At 46.0% G+C, this 13,587-nt stretch overlaps 1 protein-coding gene across 2 annotated transcripts in view; it reads left to right on the top strand.

Moving 5' to 3' along the window:
• Positions 1 to 11,435: 11,435 nt before the first annotated feature.
• The window catches only part of Acsf2 (acyl-CoA synthetase family member 2), a 35,579-nt gene continuing 33,427 nt past the window's right edge, over positions 11,436 to 13,587 (top strand). For both annotated transcript variants that reach the window (XM_036195711.1, XM_036195710.1), the window contains exon 1: positions 11,436 to 11,695. In XM_036195711.1, coding sequence (XP_036051604.1) covers positions 11,568 to 11,695 — 128 coding nt within the window. In that variant the 5' untranslated portion in view covers positions 11,436 to 11,567. The remainder of the gene's footprint in view (positions 11,696 to 13,587) is intronic.

Below are 13,587 nucleotides of genomic sequence, written 5' to 3'. Positions count from 1 at the left end.
ACCCTTCAAGTTTGAGGCCAGCCTGGGCTACCTGAAACTCTTGTTTCCTGCCAAAATAAACTTAAAAAGCTTATCTGTGTTATACTGTGGCAACCTTATCAAACATTAGTCCCTGGCTTTTGAGGCGAGGCTTTACACTGTTCTGAATTACTCCATGTCGTATAAACCAGTAGTTTTTCAGGCTGTGCCTTGCCCTGAGAAATTTTACGGCAGCATCTGACTCCATTTTGAAGATGTCCACTCTTCCCCCGAGTGTACACTAAATGAGACCATCTGTCTGGTATCACTCACGAGGTGTAGATGGATAAATGGCATTCCTAGAGATAGAAAGAGTGCCACCCTATAAATTTATTGGGGGATAAATTGTGATTGTAGGACATAAAAACATATTAAAATCATATCGAGAGGGTCTGGAGAGATGTCTCAGTGCACTGATTGCTAAAAGCATAGATGGCTCTTTCTGAGGACCCAAGTTTGATTCCCTCACCCACAAGGTGGCTCACAATCATCTGTAACTCCAGTTCCAAGGGGTCTGATGCCCTCTTCTGGCCTCCTTGGGCAAAATATGAAATACATATGAAAATACAAAATGCACACACAAAAATTGATGACCAGAGAATTCCTCACTATCCCAGGGACTTCAGCTCTCTCTGCTCAGTCCCCATGGTTGAGGCAGCCTACTCCACTTCCTTCTGCCAATCTTCCTGTTCGCCTGTGTTAACCTGCATCCATGCATCTGTCTGGACCAGGTATTACTCTGTGCACCTAAGCCTTCATGGTCCCACACCTCCTTTCTGAAGCTGGACTCAATTCTGTAGCTCTACTCAAATCTATGGCCCAGCAGCAGCCCGACTCTCACCTCCACCAGCATCCCCAGCTGCCCCTCTGCCTGGGCTCATTATCTTGTCAAGATAGTCTTCTTGTGCTCCTATCAGCTTCCAAGCTTTGGCTTCTCAAGATCTTTGAAACTCCTTGAGTTTTGCTATTGCCTCTTTTGTTTGTCTGTTTGTTTTTGTTTTTGTTTTTTGTTTTTTGTTTGCTTTTGGAGACAGGGTTTCTCTGTGTAGTTTTGGTGCCTGTCCTGGATCTTGTTCTGTAGACCAGGCTGGCCTCAAACTCATGGAGATCTGCCTCACTCTGCCTCCCCCCACCCCCCAGTGCTGGGATCAAAGGCATGTACAACTGCTGCCTGGTCTTTGCTATGGCCTCTTAAACTCTTTATAGCCATTCTGTTTATTTTACTGTGTGATGTGTATGTATGATCTGAAAGTCAATATTAATAATTAAGATTGAAATGAGGAGATAGGCAGATCTTTGAGTTCAAGGTCAGCCTGATCTATAGAATGAGTTTCAGGACAGCCAAGGACTACATAGAGAAACCCTGTCTCAAAATAATAATAATAATAATAATAATAATAATAATAATAATAATAATACAAAGAGCTGGAGAGATGGCTCAGAGGTTAAAAGCACCAACTGCTCTTCCAGAGGTCCTGAGTTCAATTCCCAGCAACCACATGGTGGCTCACAACCATCTGTAATGAGATCTGGCGCCCTCTTCTGTATACATAATAAATCTTTAAAAAAATAATTTAAAAAAAAAAGATTAAAACAAGGGCTAGAGAGATGACAAAAAGCATTTGCCAACCCGGGCGGTGGTGGCGCATGCCTTTAATCCCAGCACTCGGGAGGCAGAGCCAGGTGGATCTCTGTGAGTTCGAGGCCAGCCTGGGCTACCAAATGAGTTCTAGGAAAGGTGCAAAGCTATACAGGGAAACCCTGTCTCAACAAAAAACAAAAAACAAAAAAGCATTTGCCATGAAAGCACAAGGAACCGAATTCAGATCTCCTGCACACAGGTAAAAAGCCAGGTGCAATAGTGCTTGGGAGACGAGACAGGGAGATCCCTGGAGTTTGTTGCCGTTCAGTCTTGTGAGAGCCCATCAAAGAATACGGTGGGAGTGGCGCAGAGAGACGGCTCAGTGGTTAAGAGCACTTGTTGCTCTTGCAGAGGACCTGAGGTTGGTTTCCAGCACCATCCATAACTCCTGTTCCAGGAGATCGGACACCCTCTTCTGGCCTCCTTGGGAATCAGGCATGTACATGATGCACAGATATACATGTGGCCAAACATCCATACACATAAAGTAATAAAATGAATTAAAATGACACTTTATAAACTTTTGAAAGATTAAATAGCTTGTGGCCATTGCTCTTGGTTACACACCAGGAGTAGATGGTAAGACTCTGTTGCTGCAGATATAATATACTTTGGCACAGGACATAGAGAAATCAATCTGGAATTGAACTGAAAACTTCCTCATTACTAGCTGGTTTCCATAGTGCTGAACAGTGTGGTGCAAGTTGCTGGGAAGAAAAGTCACTAATGGTATCACCCATCAGTGAACTTCGAAAACTGTATTATCATCCCACCCGGCAAGATGTGCCCACTGGTGCGATAGTGACATGCAGGTTCCCAGGGTAACTAACTACTTTTGGATTGGATTTGAGGCCTGCCTCACAGAAGGGGATTCAGACCTGATACTGTAAACCTGGTTAAAAGTCCGTGCCTGAGCCGGGCGGTGGTGGCACATGCCTTTAATCCCAGCCAGCACTCAGGAGGCAGAGCCAGGCGGATCTCTGTGAGTTCGAGGCTAGCCTGGTCTACAGAGCAAGATCCAGGAAAGGCACAAAGCTACACAGAGAAACCCTGTCTCGAAAAACAAAAACAAAAAAAAACCCCAAAAAACAAACAAACAAAAAAGTCCATGCCTTGGGTGGTCATGGGCCTTAAAGTCAAACTTACTATTGTTTTGCTAAATGTGTAGGTCATCAAACTACCCTTTAAATATTTCTGTTTACACACATCCGTTAGTATGCAGTCAATCTTGGCCAGAGAGGTAGTTTTCTCCAGTAGGCAACAGTTAATGCAAAGATTCATAACTGGTCAAAGTGCTGAGAATAATTAACTGTTGAGTGTTTATCCTCAAATGGGACGTTCAGACTCGCACCCCCAATCCTGAGGGCCAGGAGACACCATGGAATGAAAAGCTATAAAAGCCAGGGCATGTGGAGGAGTGCTGTGGAATGCTGTTTTCTGGCCATGACATTGTCTTTGCACTCACAAACTCGCTGTGGTTACCTGCATAAAACCTGGATGAGATAAGCCAACATTCCTGCAGGCTGCACAAGTCGGGCTCAGCGGATTACAAAAAAGCAAAAAGCAAAGGGGGTGTACAATGGGGGATGCTGGGGGGGGGGTGGGAGGGAGAAATCAGGGTGGAAAGGATCAAGATACACTGTGTAAAAGCATGAAATTATCAAAGAATAAAGAAGATATTTTGAAGAAAGAAAAAGGTGGAGAGAAAAGAATATGCCTGATATTGACCTTTGCCTCCCACACATACACACTACACACAAACACAGAAGAACTGGAATACAAGAACATGTGTTTTCTTCAGCCTGTCAAAGAGAGAAAGAAAGAGAGACTTGGCAAATTGCTACCAATGAAACCAATTCACCTTGTGAGTTTATTCTTATTTTTTAAGTAAACTGTGATTCAATCCATTCTGGTTGTAAGAAGACACAAACGTGTTTTATCTATTTTCTGACATAGCACATGAATAGCAGGGGCTCACATCTGCAATCCTAGCACCCCGGAGGTTGAGGTAAGCTGTGAATTTGAGGCTAGCTTGGGTTACATAGTGAGTCAGGCCAGTAAGGGCCTCAAAAGGCTCAAAAATCAAACAAACAAACAAAAACAAAAACAACAACACCCCCCCCCAAAATAAAACAAAACCCCAAATCAAGTGCTAGAACAATGGCTTAGTGGTTAAGAGCACTGGCTGTTCTTCCAGAAGACCTGGGTTTGATTCCCAGCACCTGAATAATGACTCTCAACCGTCTGTAACTCCAGTTCCAGAGGATCTGCCCTCTTCTGGCTTCCTCTGCACCGAGCACTCGTGTAATACACAGATAATGTGTGCAGGCAAAATACCAACACACATAAAATAAAATAAAATAAAATAAAATAAAATAAAATAAAATAAAATAAAATAAAATAAAATAAAATAAAATAAACCAAAAATACCCCAAATCAAATCAAACCCAACTTTTTCATCTTTCCAATCAGCAGCCTCATAACAACATCCCACCCAAACCAATCCCTCACCAATAACAAGTCTTATCTACTTGTTTCTGTTCTGGGCTGGCTGACTGACTGTGGAGAGTTGGGAACCGCAGCTCAGTGAGTTTTATTGCAATTGTGGGTGGTTTTTGTTTGTTTTTTGAAACAGGCCTCCTATAGTCCAGGCTACCCTCCAACATTATGTAGTCAAGGGTGACCTTGAACTGATTCTCTTTCCTTCATCTCCCAGGTGCTGGGTTTATAGGCCTGTTCAACATCATGGAGAGTCAAAATATTGCTGGTTTAGGGCTGAGCTATCTTGTGCTGTCTTTTGTTTTTCTAATAAACATTTGTGGCTGGGCATGACGGCATCCACCTTTAATCTCAGCACTTGGGACACAGAGGCAGGTGGATCTCTGTGAGTTCAAGTTTGCATAGTGAATTCTGGGTCAGCCAATGCTACCAAGTGAGACCCTGTCTAAGAAACAACAAAACCAAACTAAAAAAAAAAAAAAAGCACCAAAAAACAAACAAACAAAAACACAAACCATGTTGTTGTCTACCTCTGTGTCTGACCTAACATCCTTTGTCTTTGAGATCATATTATGTAGCTTGATATGTAGCCCTGGCTGGCCCTGAACTCACAGAGATCCACTTGCCCCTACCTCAAAAGGCATACACCACCACTGTCAGCAAAATGCTGTTCCGGGCAACCTGAATCCATGTTCCCAGATCACAGTTATTCCTATTTGGCCTAGAAGAAACTCCATTTTACTCTCCTTGAGGTAGAAGTGAAGCTTTTACATAAACAGGTTCTAAGGCTTTACTGTTCCAGGTTCTTTTTTAAAAAACAGGGCTTAATTCACTCTATTTTTTTTTCTCATATAAAAACACTGTGTAGGTCAGATAGTGGTGGCACACACCTTTAATCACAGCGCTCAGGAGGCAGAGGCAGGTGGATCTCTGTGAATTTGAGGCTAGTCTAGTCTAAAGGAGCTAGTTCCAGGACAGCCAGGGCCACACAGAGAAACCCTGTCTCAAAAAACTGTTTTCTTTTGTGTGGTTTTTTTTTTTTTTTTTTTAATCCTATGTGGTAGCCACAGCTGGAGATTGGGTTCTCTGCAAAAAGACTCTGGCGTGGGTTTAATGGATAGTAGTTGTCAAATAAAGAATAAATCATGCTTCATTCCACAGACTCCAAGAGGCGAAGAAACAAGGATGGAATTCACTGGGAAGGGGAAATAGGGATGGGAGGGATCAGGTGGAGGAGGAAGAACAGAGGGAGAGAGTACAGGGAGAGGCGACTGGAACTGGGGGGCATTTAAGGGATGATGTGGAAACCTAGAGCAGTAGAAACTTCCTAGAACTTCTGAGAGTGACCCCAGAGAGGATTCCTAGGAGTGAAGGATGCACGGAGCCTGAACTGGCCATCTTCTGTAACCAGGCAAAGGTTCCAGTGGTGGAACTGGGACACCATCTCAGCCACATAACCTTTGCTCTATAACCTGTCCTGCCTGCAAGATGTGCTGAGACAATGGTGGTTCAGAGCTTATGGGAGTGGCTGGAAACTGGATGGCCCAGAAACCTAGGGGAAAGCCAAACATATCTGGAAAAAAAAGGGCAATGCTCACAGAGACATGGAGCCTGCATGGGTCTGCACTAGGTCCTATGCATTTATGTTGTGGTTGTTTAGCTGGGGTTTTATGAGCTCCTAACAGTGGGGGCTGAGGTGTCTCTGACGCTTTTGCCTGCTCTTGGGAGCCTTTTCTTCCTACTGGTTGACTTGTCCAGCCTTGATAAGAGGGCTTGTGCCTAGTCTTATTGCAACTTGTTAAGCTGTGTTTGGTTGATATTCCTGGAAGGCCTGCTCTTTTCTGAAGGGAGACAGAAGAGAAGTGGATCTGGGGGATAGGGGAGGGAGGGGAGGCTGGGGTTGGGATGTACTGAATGAGAGAAAAAAAATCCTATGTGGGCCAGACGGTGGTGGTGAATGCCTTTAATTCCAGCACTTGGGAGGCAGAGGCAGGGGGATCTCTGTGATTTTGAGGACAGCCTGATCTACATAGCAAGTTCCAGGACAGCCAGGGCTATACAGAGAAACCTTGTCATGAAAAACCAACCAATCAACAAACAAACATTCTACATGGTGGCCACAGCTGTAGCCTGGGTCCTCTATACTCTGGTGTGGGTTTCCACACCATGGTTGGTGAGTTCTGGATATGGAGACTTGGTGAACAGGTCAGGGGGGCAGATAGCTGTCATTCTTGGAGATGGCATCTAAGGTGGTCTTGGTGAAGGTGCCCAGGGTGACAGTGCAGCTCTGGCTGATTGATGTGTAGCAGTCATCAATACCAGCCAGCAGCAGCTTCTTGGTTGGGCACAGGGGCAAAGACAATGCCAGTGCCTCAGTTCGGGGAGCAGGAATGAGGGACACCAACAGAGAGCCATAGCAGCCTGTAGTTTTTTTTGTTTTTTCTTTTAACCTTTTAGGGGTCTGCCACCCAACTCCGAAATAAATACACAGAGACTTATTCTTACTCAAGAATGCCTGGCCTTAGCTTGGCTTGTTTCTAGCCAGCTTTTCTAATTTAAATTTCTCTTTAACTGTGTTTTGTTTCTGGGCTTTTTACCTTTCTTTATTCTATATATCTTTCTTTCCTTTTTATTCCATAGCTGACTAGTTGTCTGGGTGGGTGGCCTCTGGCATCCTCTTCTCCTTCTCCTTTTCTTGATCCTCCCTCTTCTCTCCAGCCTAGAGTTCTCTTCCTATTCATTCTTTCTGCCTGGCAGCCCCACCTATCCCTCTTCTGCCTACCTATTGGTTGTTCAGCTCTTTATTAGACCAATCAGGTATTTTAGGCAGGCAATATAACACAACTTTACAGAGTTAAACAAATGTAAAATAAAAGAACGCAACACATCTTTGCATCATTAAGCAAATATTCCATAGCATAAATGAATGTAACACATCTTAAACTAATATTCCACAGCCTGTCACCTTTGCAGGGGACAGCATGGAGCTTGCCAATCTCCTTGTTCCAGTTGCCTCTCTACAATGGAAAGCTTGGCAAGATAATGGGCCTTTCATGGCAGTGGCTAACTCTTTGGAGCACTTAATACCCAGAACAACGTGACTGTTGTAGTCCACGATGGTGTCAAAAGCTTTGGGCCTGGTCTGGGGACAATCCAAATCTGTTTCGGCAGTGGTATGATCTTTAGAGGCTCATTCTTAAGGAATGCAACCAGGAAGAATTTTCATAACCTCAGACTCCTTGATGGGTAGGAAGAACAGGTGGATTTCCTCCTGGGATTTGATCTTCATGTGCTTAACCAGGCAACTCCGACTGGTGATAGGGGTACATTTCTCGTCTTTGGCTTTTCATATAGTATTCTCCTTTTATGTCTGCCTTATTTCTGTTAGCATTTCTTCAGGGTTCTTCTGCACTTTAGAATGTGTCAGAATGTCCTTTCTTTTCTTTTTTCTTTTGTTTCCTTCTCTTTTTTTGAGACAGAATCTCTCTACAGAGTCCTGGCTGTCCTGGAACTCACTCTGTAGACCACGATGGCCTGGAACTCACAGAGATCCGCCTGCCTCTGCCTCCCAAGTGCTAAGATTAAAGGCATGCGCCATTATGCCCAGCCTGTCCTTTTGTTTTAAGGCTGAACAATATCGTATATGACCAAGTAGTATATAAATAATAAAATAGCATATAACTATTTCACATTTTGGAAGCTCCTTCATTTGCTCTTGTGAATAATTCTGTGAGGAACCTTAGTGTTAGGATTATAGGTATGAGCCACTATTCTTTTTTGTTTGTCTGTTTGTTTTGTTTTGTTTTTTGAGACAGGGTTTCTCTGTCGCTTTGGAGCCTGTCCTGGAACTCGCTTTGTAGACCAGGCTGGCCTCGAACTCACAGAGATCCGCCTGCCTCTGCCTCCCGGAGCCACTGTTCTTAGCTTCATTTGAACTACTTACTTTTTTAAAATTTATTTTTAGTGTGTGTGTGTGTGTGTGTGTGTGTGTGTGTGTGTGTGTGTGTTTGATGTGTGTGTGAGTATGGGCATTTGCACTCATGCGGCAGTCAGAGGATGACTTTCAGGAGTCGGTCCTCACTTCCCACTTTGTTGAGGTAGGGTCTTGTTCTGGCATTACCATCCATGCTCCAAGCTAGCTGGCTGAGCTTCTGGGAGAGTCTCCCGTCTGCACCTCCAGTCTTGACATAGCACTTCTGTGGTCACTGATGTGTGTCACTACATCTTACTCTTTCTAACTCAAGTGCTCAGGCTTGCACTGTAGTGCTTTTTATCTACAGAACTATCTTTTTGACATCATTAGAAATTTATTGGAGGCAGGGTCTTACTATGTAGCCGTAGCTGGCCTGAAACTTGCTGTGTAGACCAAGCTGGCCTCAAACTCAGATCTGTCTGCCTCCGCCTTTCCAGTGCTGGGATTAAAGGCCTGAGTCGCCAAGCCCAGCAGCCCATTTGAACCATTTTAACCATCTCAGTTTTACCTTCTCTGTTTATTTCTAAGCATTTAAAATTTTTAGAGATTTATTTATTTATTATGTATACAGAAGAGGGCACCAGATCTCATTGTAGATGGTTGTGAACCACCATGTGGGTGCTGGGAATTGAACTCAGGACCTTTGGAAGAGCAGTCAGCGCTCTTAACCTCTGAGCCATCTCTCCAGCCCATAAATTTTTTTTATTCTATTTCTTAGTGGTTTTTTTTGTTACATATGGGTTTGTTCCTAGGGAAGTATAAATGCCTACCCTCTCCTTTTAAGGTTCCAATGACAAATTCAAGTAGAAGTCCTCCAAAGCTTGCCCTGGAGTGCTGATTAGTTTATTGAGCTGTCTTACAGACTTGGGTGAAGTGTTGCTTTTGGAAGCATGTGACCTCCAGAGTCACCAGCCTGGAAAGTCTCCACTCAGCTTGGACAGAATTCCCACCAGTTAGCCTCCCTCCTTCCCCATCTAGAGTGTCTAGCACCTCAGGCATATGCCTGCATTTAGGACAAAATTCCATAGAAATGGTAGGGAGGAATGGCTGTAATCTAAGGGAGGATCTTATGGCCGTCTCCACTCATTCCTTCTCTTAGGGAAAGTCCAAGGGTAACAGTCCTGCTGGGAATACTCTTTTTGTTTTGTTTTGTTTATTTGAGACAGGGTTTCTCTGTGTAGCTTTGCACCTTTCCTGGAACTGGCTTTGGAGACCAGGCTGGCCTCAAACTCACAGAGATCCTCCTGCCTTTGCTTCCCGAGTGCTGGGATTAAAGTTGTGTGCCACCACTGCCCGGTGGGAATAGTCTTCTGTACGCAGGTACTGCCTATCTGATGAAGATGTTAACTATTTACTCAGAGGGCTGTGCCCTCCTGTAACACCTGCTAATAAAAGCTTTACTTAAAAACAAAACAAAACAAAACAAAAAAAACCAAACCAACCAACCAAACAAACAAAAAAGAACAAAACAGAACATATTCCTTCCCTTTATGCACATCACCCACAGATAGGCTCCCTCAACACATTTATTTACTCATTATTTATTTAGAGACAGAGTCTCATTGTGTAGCCCTGGCTAGCTTGAGACTCACTATGTAGACCAAGTTGGCCTCCAACTCACAGAGATCTGTCTGCCTCTGCTCCTTGATGGTGAGACTAAAGATATGTGCCACCACACCCAGCTTTATGTACTCCAGATTCACCTGGAACTGGAAGCAGATTCTGCCTGTATGTGTAGCTAACCTTAGTTTGTTATATTTTACCTTTTGTTATTGTTATTGCTGTTGTTTTTTTTAAAATGATCATTATTTTTGCTGTATGTGTGTATGTATGATGCTGAGGAATGAACATGGGGCCTTCAACAAGACAAAGTCATTATTTTTACTTTTTGTCTTTTTCAAGACATGATTTTTCTATGTAGACCATGCTGGTCTTGGACTCATAGATCCACCAGTCCAGGGAGTGCTGGAACTAAAGGCGAAAGGGTCCTGGGGACCAGAATGTACCTTCACACTCTCGGGCAATTATTTATCCAGGAGGGGTCAATGATTGGCCCAGGGTTATCCACTAAGCCTTCCAGGTAGGGCTTGGATCCTGAACTTGGGATACCTATCAGCACCTCATTCTCTGAGCCTGGCCTTCCGAAGCCACTGTGTAAACTTAATTTGAAGAGCTCAGCTCTTCAAAGTCTCCCATCTTGACTGGCTCTCCAATGGAACACAGATTCTCTCAAAAAGCTGCCAGAGAGATCTGTGGTCACTCTAGAGATCAAAGAGGGAGCAGCTGGATTACTCATGACCACAGTTGAACCAGGATTCCCAGAAAAAGGCAAAGGTTCACTAGGTCAACCACTGCCCTCGGCCAACTGTTCCTCCCTGCCCGACTTTCTTCATTTCCAAGTCAGGAGAGGGGAAGCCACCCTGCCAGGACCTGACTTCTCTTCTTCCTCTGGAGGAAAGATCGTTCAGGACAATGTAGGTCTAGAAGCTGTAGGAGTCCCAGTGCTCAGACCCAGAAATGAGTGGTCACCTCTTCTAGGTCTTGACGTCCATCCTTCTTGGGTTACATGTTAGAATATATCCTAGAGGGCACAGCTAGAATATTGCGTCTCTCTTAAAGTCTCCGTCCTTTGGAGCCTAGGGGAACAGTTGAGGAAATTGTTTCAGCACCCAAGCTAGGGCAGAAAGGAGGATAGCATACAACAGACTCCAGTCCCTGATGCCACCAGATCTTGTCTACCAGATACTCTTCTCATAGTGACATGGTATAGGGAAGGAAGGATGCCACGCGAGATGCGGGGTCGAACTAAAGCTGACTCCTGGCCTTGGACCACACTAGACCCCCGGTCCTAGAGTACGTGGGAGGGGGGGGGGCTCACCCATCAGACTGGTTGGTCCTGGAGGCCTTTCCTCTTCCCAGAGGCCCTCTGTTCCAGCTGGCAGCACTCAGGGGCGCTCGGGGCGGGGTTCCTTTGGCCTGTAGCTCACTACCCGGCAAGTTCCAACGTGACCCACAATCTACCGGGCACCCGGGACGGACTAGCCTTGAAGTTGCTATCTGGCCCATTATAGACTCCTAATAGGTTTCCCGTTTATGAAACTCCTCGGCCCTCCAATCTTCGCCGGGTGATGGTTGCGGGAAGGCCCTGTATTGTGTGCTGCAGAGCGGGTCTTGGGATCGCCGAAAACAAAAAACAAAGAAAAACAAAGGTGGTTCTTCGAGGGCGGGCTTGGAGGGCTGCAGTTCCCACGCGAAGGTGGCCACTTCCCGGCCTCTCCTCGCCCCGCCCCGCCCCGCCCCGCCCCGCGGGGACCCAGTCCTCCTCATCCCATAGGCAGAGCGACCCTCCCGCCTCCCTGCCGGCTTCTTCTTTAGCCCCCGCCTTGTTCACTTTCAAAGTTTACTCCCGGCGGGGACCTGCGGCGGAAGCGAGACATGGCTGTCTACCTCGGGATGCTGCGCCTCGGCAGGCTGTGTATCGCGAGCCTGGGGGCGCAGGGACCCCGGACGCTGCTCTCTCGGCCTTGGCAGAACTCGAAGTTGCACCGTGTCCGTGTTCTCAGGTACCCCAAGCAGCTCCCCGAAAAGAGAGGGGGCTGGGCAGCCCCGAAGAGGAGGAGGGAACTTGGGAGTTCTGCAAGAGTTTGGCAGGGACTGACCCCACTCTGGGTGGCCCTCACTCACACGACCCTACCACTTAGGCAAAGGGAATAGCGGGCCTGGCTGGGGTCTGAGGCTGCTTGCTGGTAGCGGCAGTTGTCCTAGACTGAGTTCAAATTCTAGATCAAGATTCTGTATGCGTCCGGTGTGGCACACAGAGCCAGGAGTGTAGGCTTTTAACAGCATGCCCGAGGAACAGGGTTGAGTGCAGCCGGGACACTCCCAGCTGTATCTGCTTCGGTGAAAAACTTGGGACCATTTAGGGGTCCTCAGGGCACTAAGTATAGCAGTTCCTTCTCTATGTTTTCTTTCCTTTCCTTTTTCTTTTTCAAGATAGAGTTTCTCTGTGTAGCCCTGGCTGTCCTGGAACTCGCTCTGTAGATCAGGCTGGCATTGAACTCACAGAGATCCACCTGCTTCTGCCTCCCAAGTGCTGGGATTAAAGGCTTGCACCACCACCACCCGGTTTCTTCCCTCTATTTTCAATCATTGCCACTTACTTCTGGGTCTGATTTAATCAGTCGTCGGTGCAAGGGCTGGGATGGGGTTTGGCAGGAGAGGGTTGATTGAATAAAGCTAATGTGGCCAGGCACTGAAGGGACTGCGGGAGATTGCCACCGTGGGAAAAGCCAAGGTTCAGAGAGCTGTCTGGGCAATAAGGTTGAGTGGTGGTATCTTCTGCATCCAGTAGGGGGAAGGCCTGCACATGGCTGATCATGCTCTGCCACATGGTCTGGCAAACTATTAATCGTACTGTCCATACTATGCCGGCTGTGGGCTTGGACAGGAGAAGTGGAAACACAGTCAAGAGAGGGAAACACCTCTGCAAAGAAGGTTTAAAAGACACTACTAAGGTGGCAAGGGGTGGTGCTTAAGGCAGAGGTAGGCAGATAGATCTGAGTTCCAGGCCAGCCTGGTCTACAGAGTGAGTTCCAGGACAGCCAGGGCTACTACACAAAGAAGCCTTGTCTCGAACTCCCCTGCCTCCAATAAAAAGATATTTCTGAGAAGAAGTTGGACAGATAAGTTGGAAGGTGCCTTTTTGACTGAAACTCTCAGATGGTGGTAACCTTCTGAAAACTAGGAAGCAAGCAGTAATGTGTGTGTGTGTGTGTGTGTGTGTGTGTGTGTGTGTGTGTGTATCTGTATCATGCATGCTGCATAGGCACTCTACCGCTGAGGTCCATGCCCAAAGCCCCTCTAAAGCACTTTAATATCTCTCTGCCTCATTTCCTGAAGAGACCTAGGGATCATAGCTGGGCAGTGAAATGGACCCACTAGAGGGGTGGGGGGCACTTTTTAAGGGAGGTTCTCCCACCTTTCTCTCCTCTCTTTGGTATCTCTAGGCTAACTTGACCCTACCGCATCCCTAGTTGACCGGTCTCACCTTTGAACTTCTGAGTATCCCTGCAAGCTGTGAGGACTCTGAAGAGAGAAGTTACTCCCCAAAGTACTTATAGTTTTTGATACTAAAGCAGATCCAGCATTACATAATAGTGCTTTGATTTGTGTGTGCGGTTCATATGGATGTGTGTGTGTGTGTGTGTGTGTGTGTGTGTGTGTGTGTGTACAGGTGCACATGTATGTCCAGGCACCTGTGTTTTAAGTGCAGGAGAAGGCAATTGCTCAGTGTCGGTGTTCTCCTTGATCTGTCTCTCCCTTACTGTTTTGAGCTAGGGTCTTTGACTGAGCCTGGAGCTCACTAATTTGGCTAGGCTGGCTAGCCAATGACTTCTAGGGATCTTTCCTTTTCTGTCTCCCTCTCCCTAGCACTGAGAGGTTATCTCTCTCTTGT

This window comes from Onychomys torridus, chromosome 8 (genome assembly GCF_903995425.1).
Source record: "Onychomys torridus chromosome 8, mOncTor1.1, whole genome shotgun sequence".
NCBI classification, from domain to species: Eukaryota; Metazoa; Chordata; class Mammalia; order Rodentia; family Cricetidae; genus Onychomys; species Onychomys torridus.
Note: the sequence above shows the minus strand (reverse complement) of the source record. Positions and strands in the feature narration are given on the sequence as shown.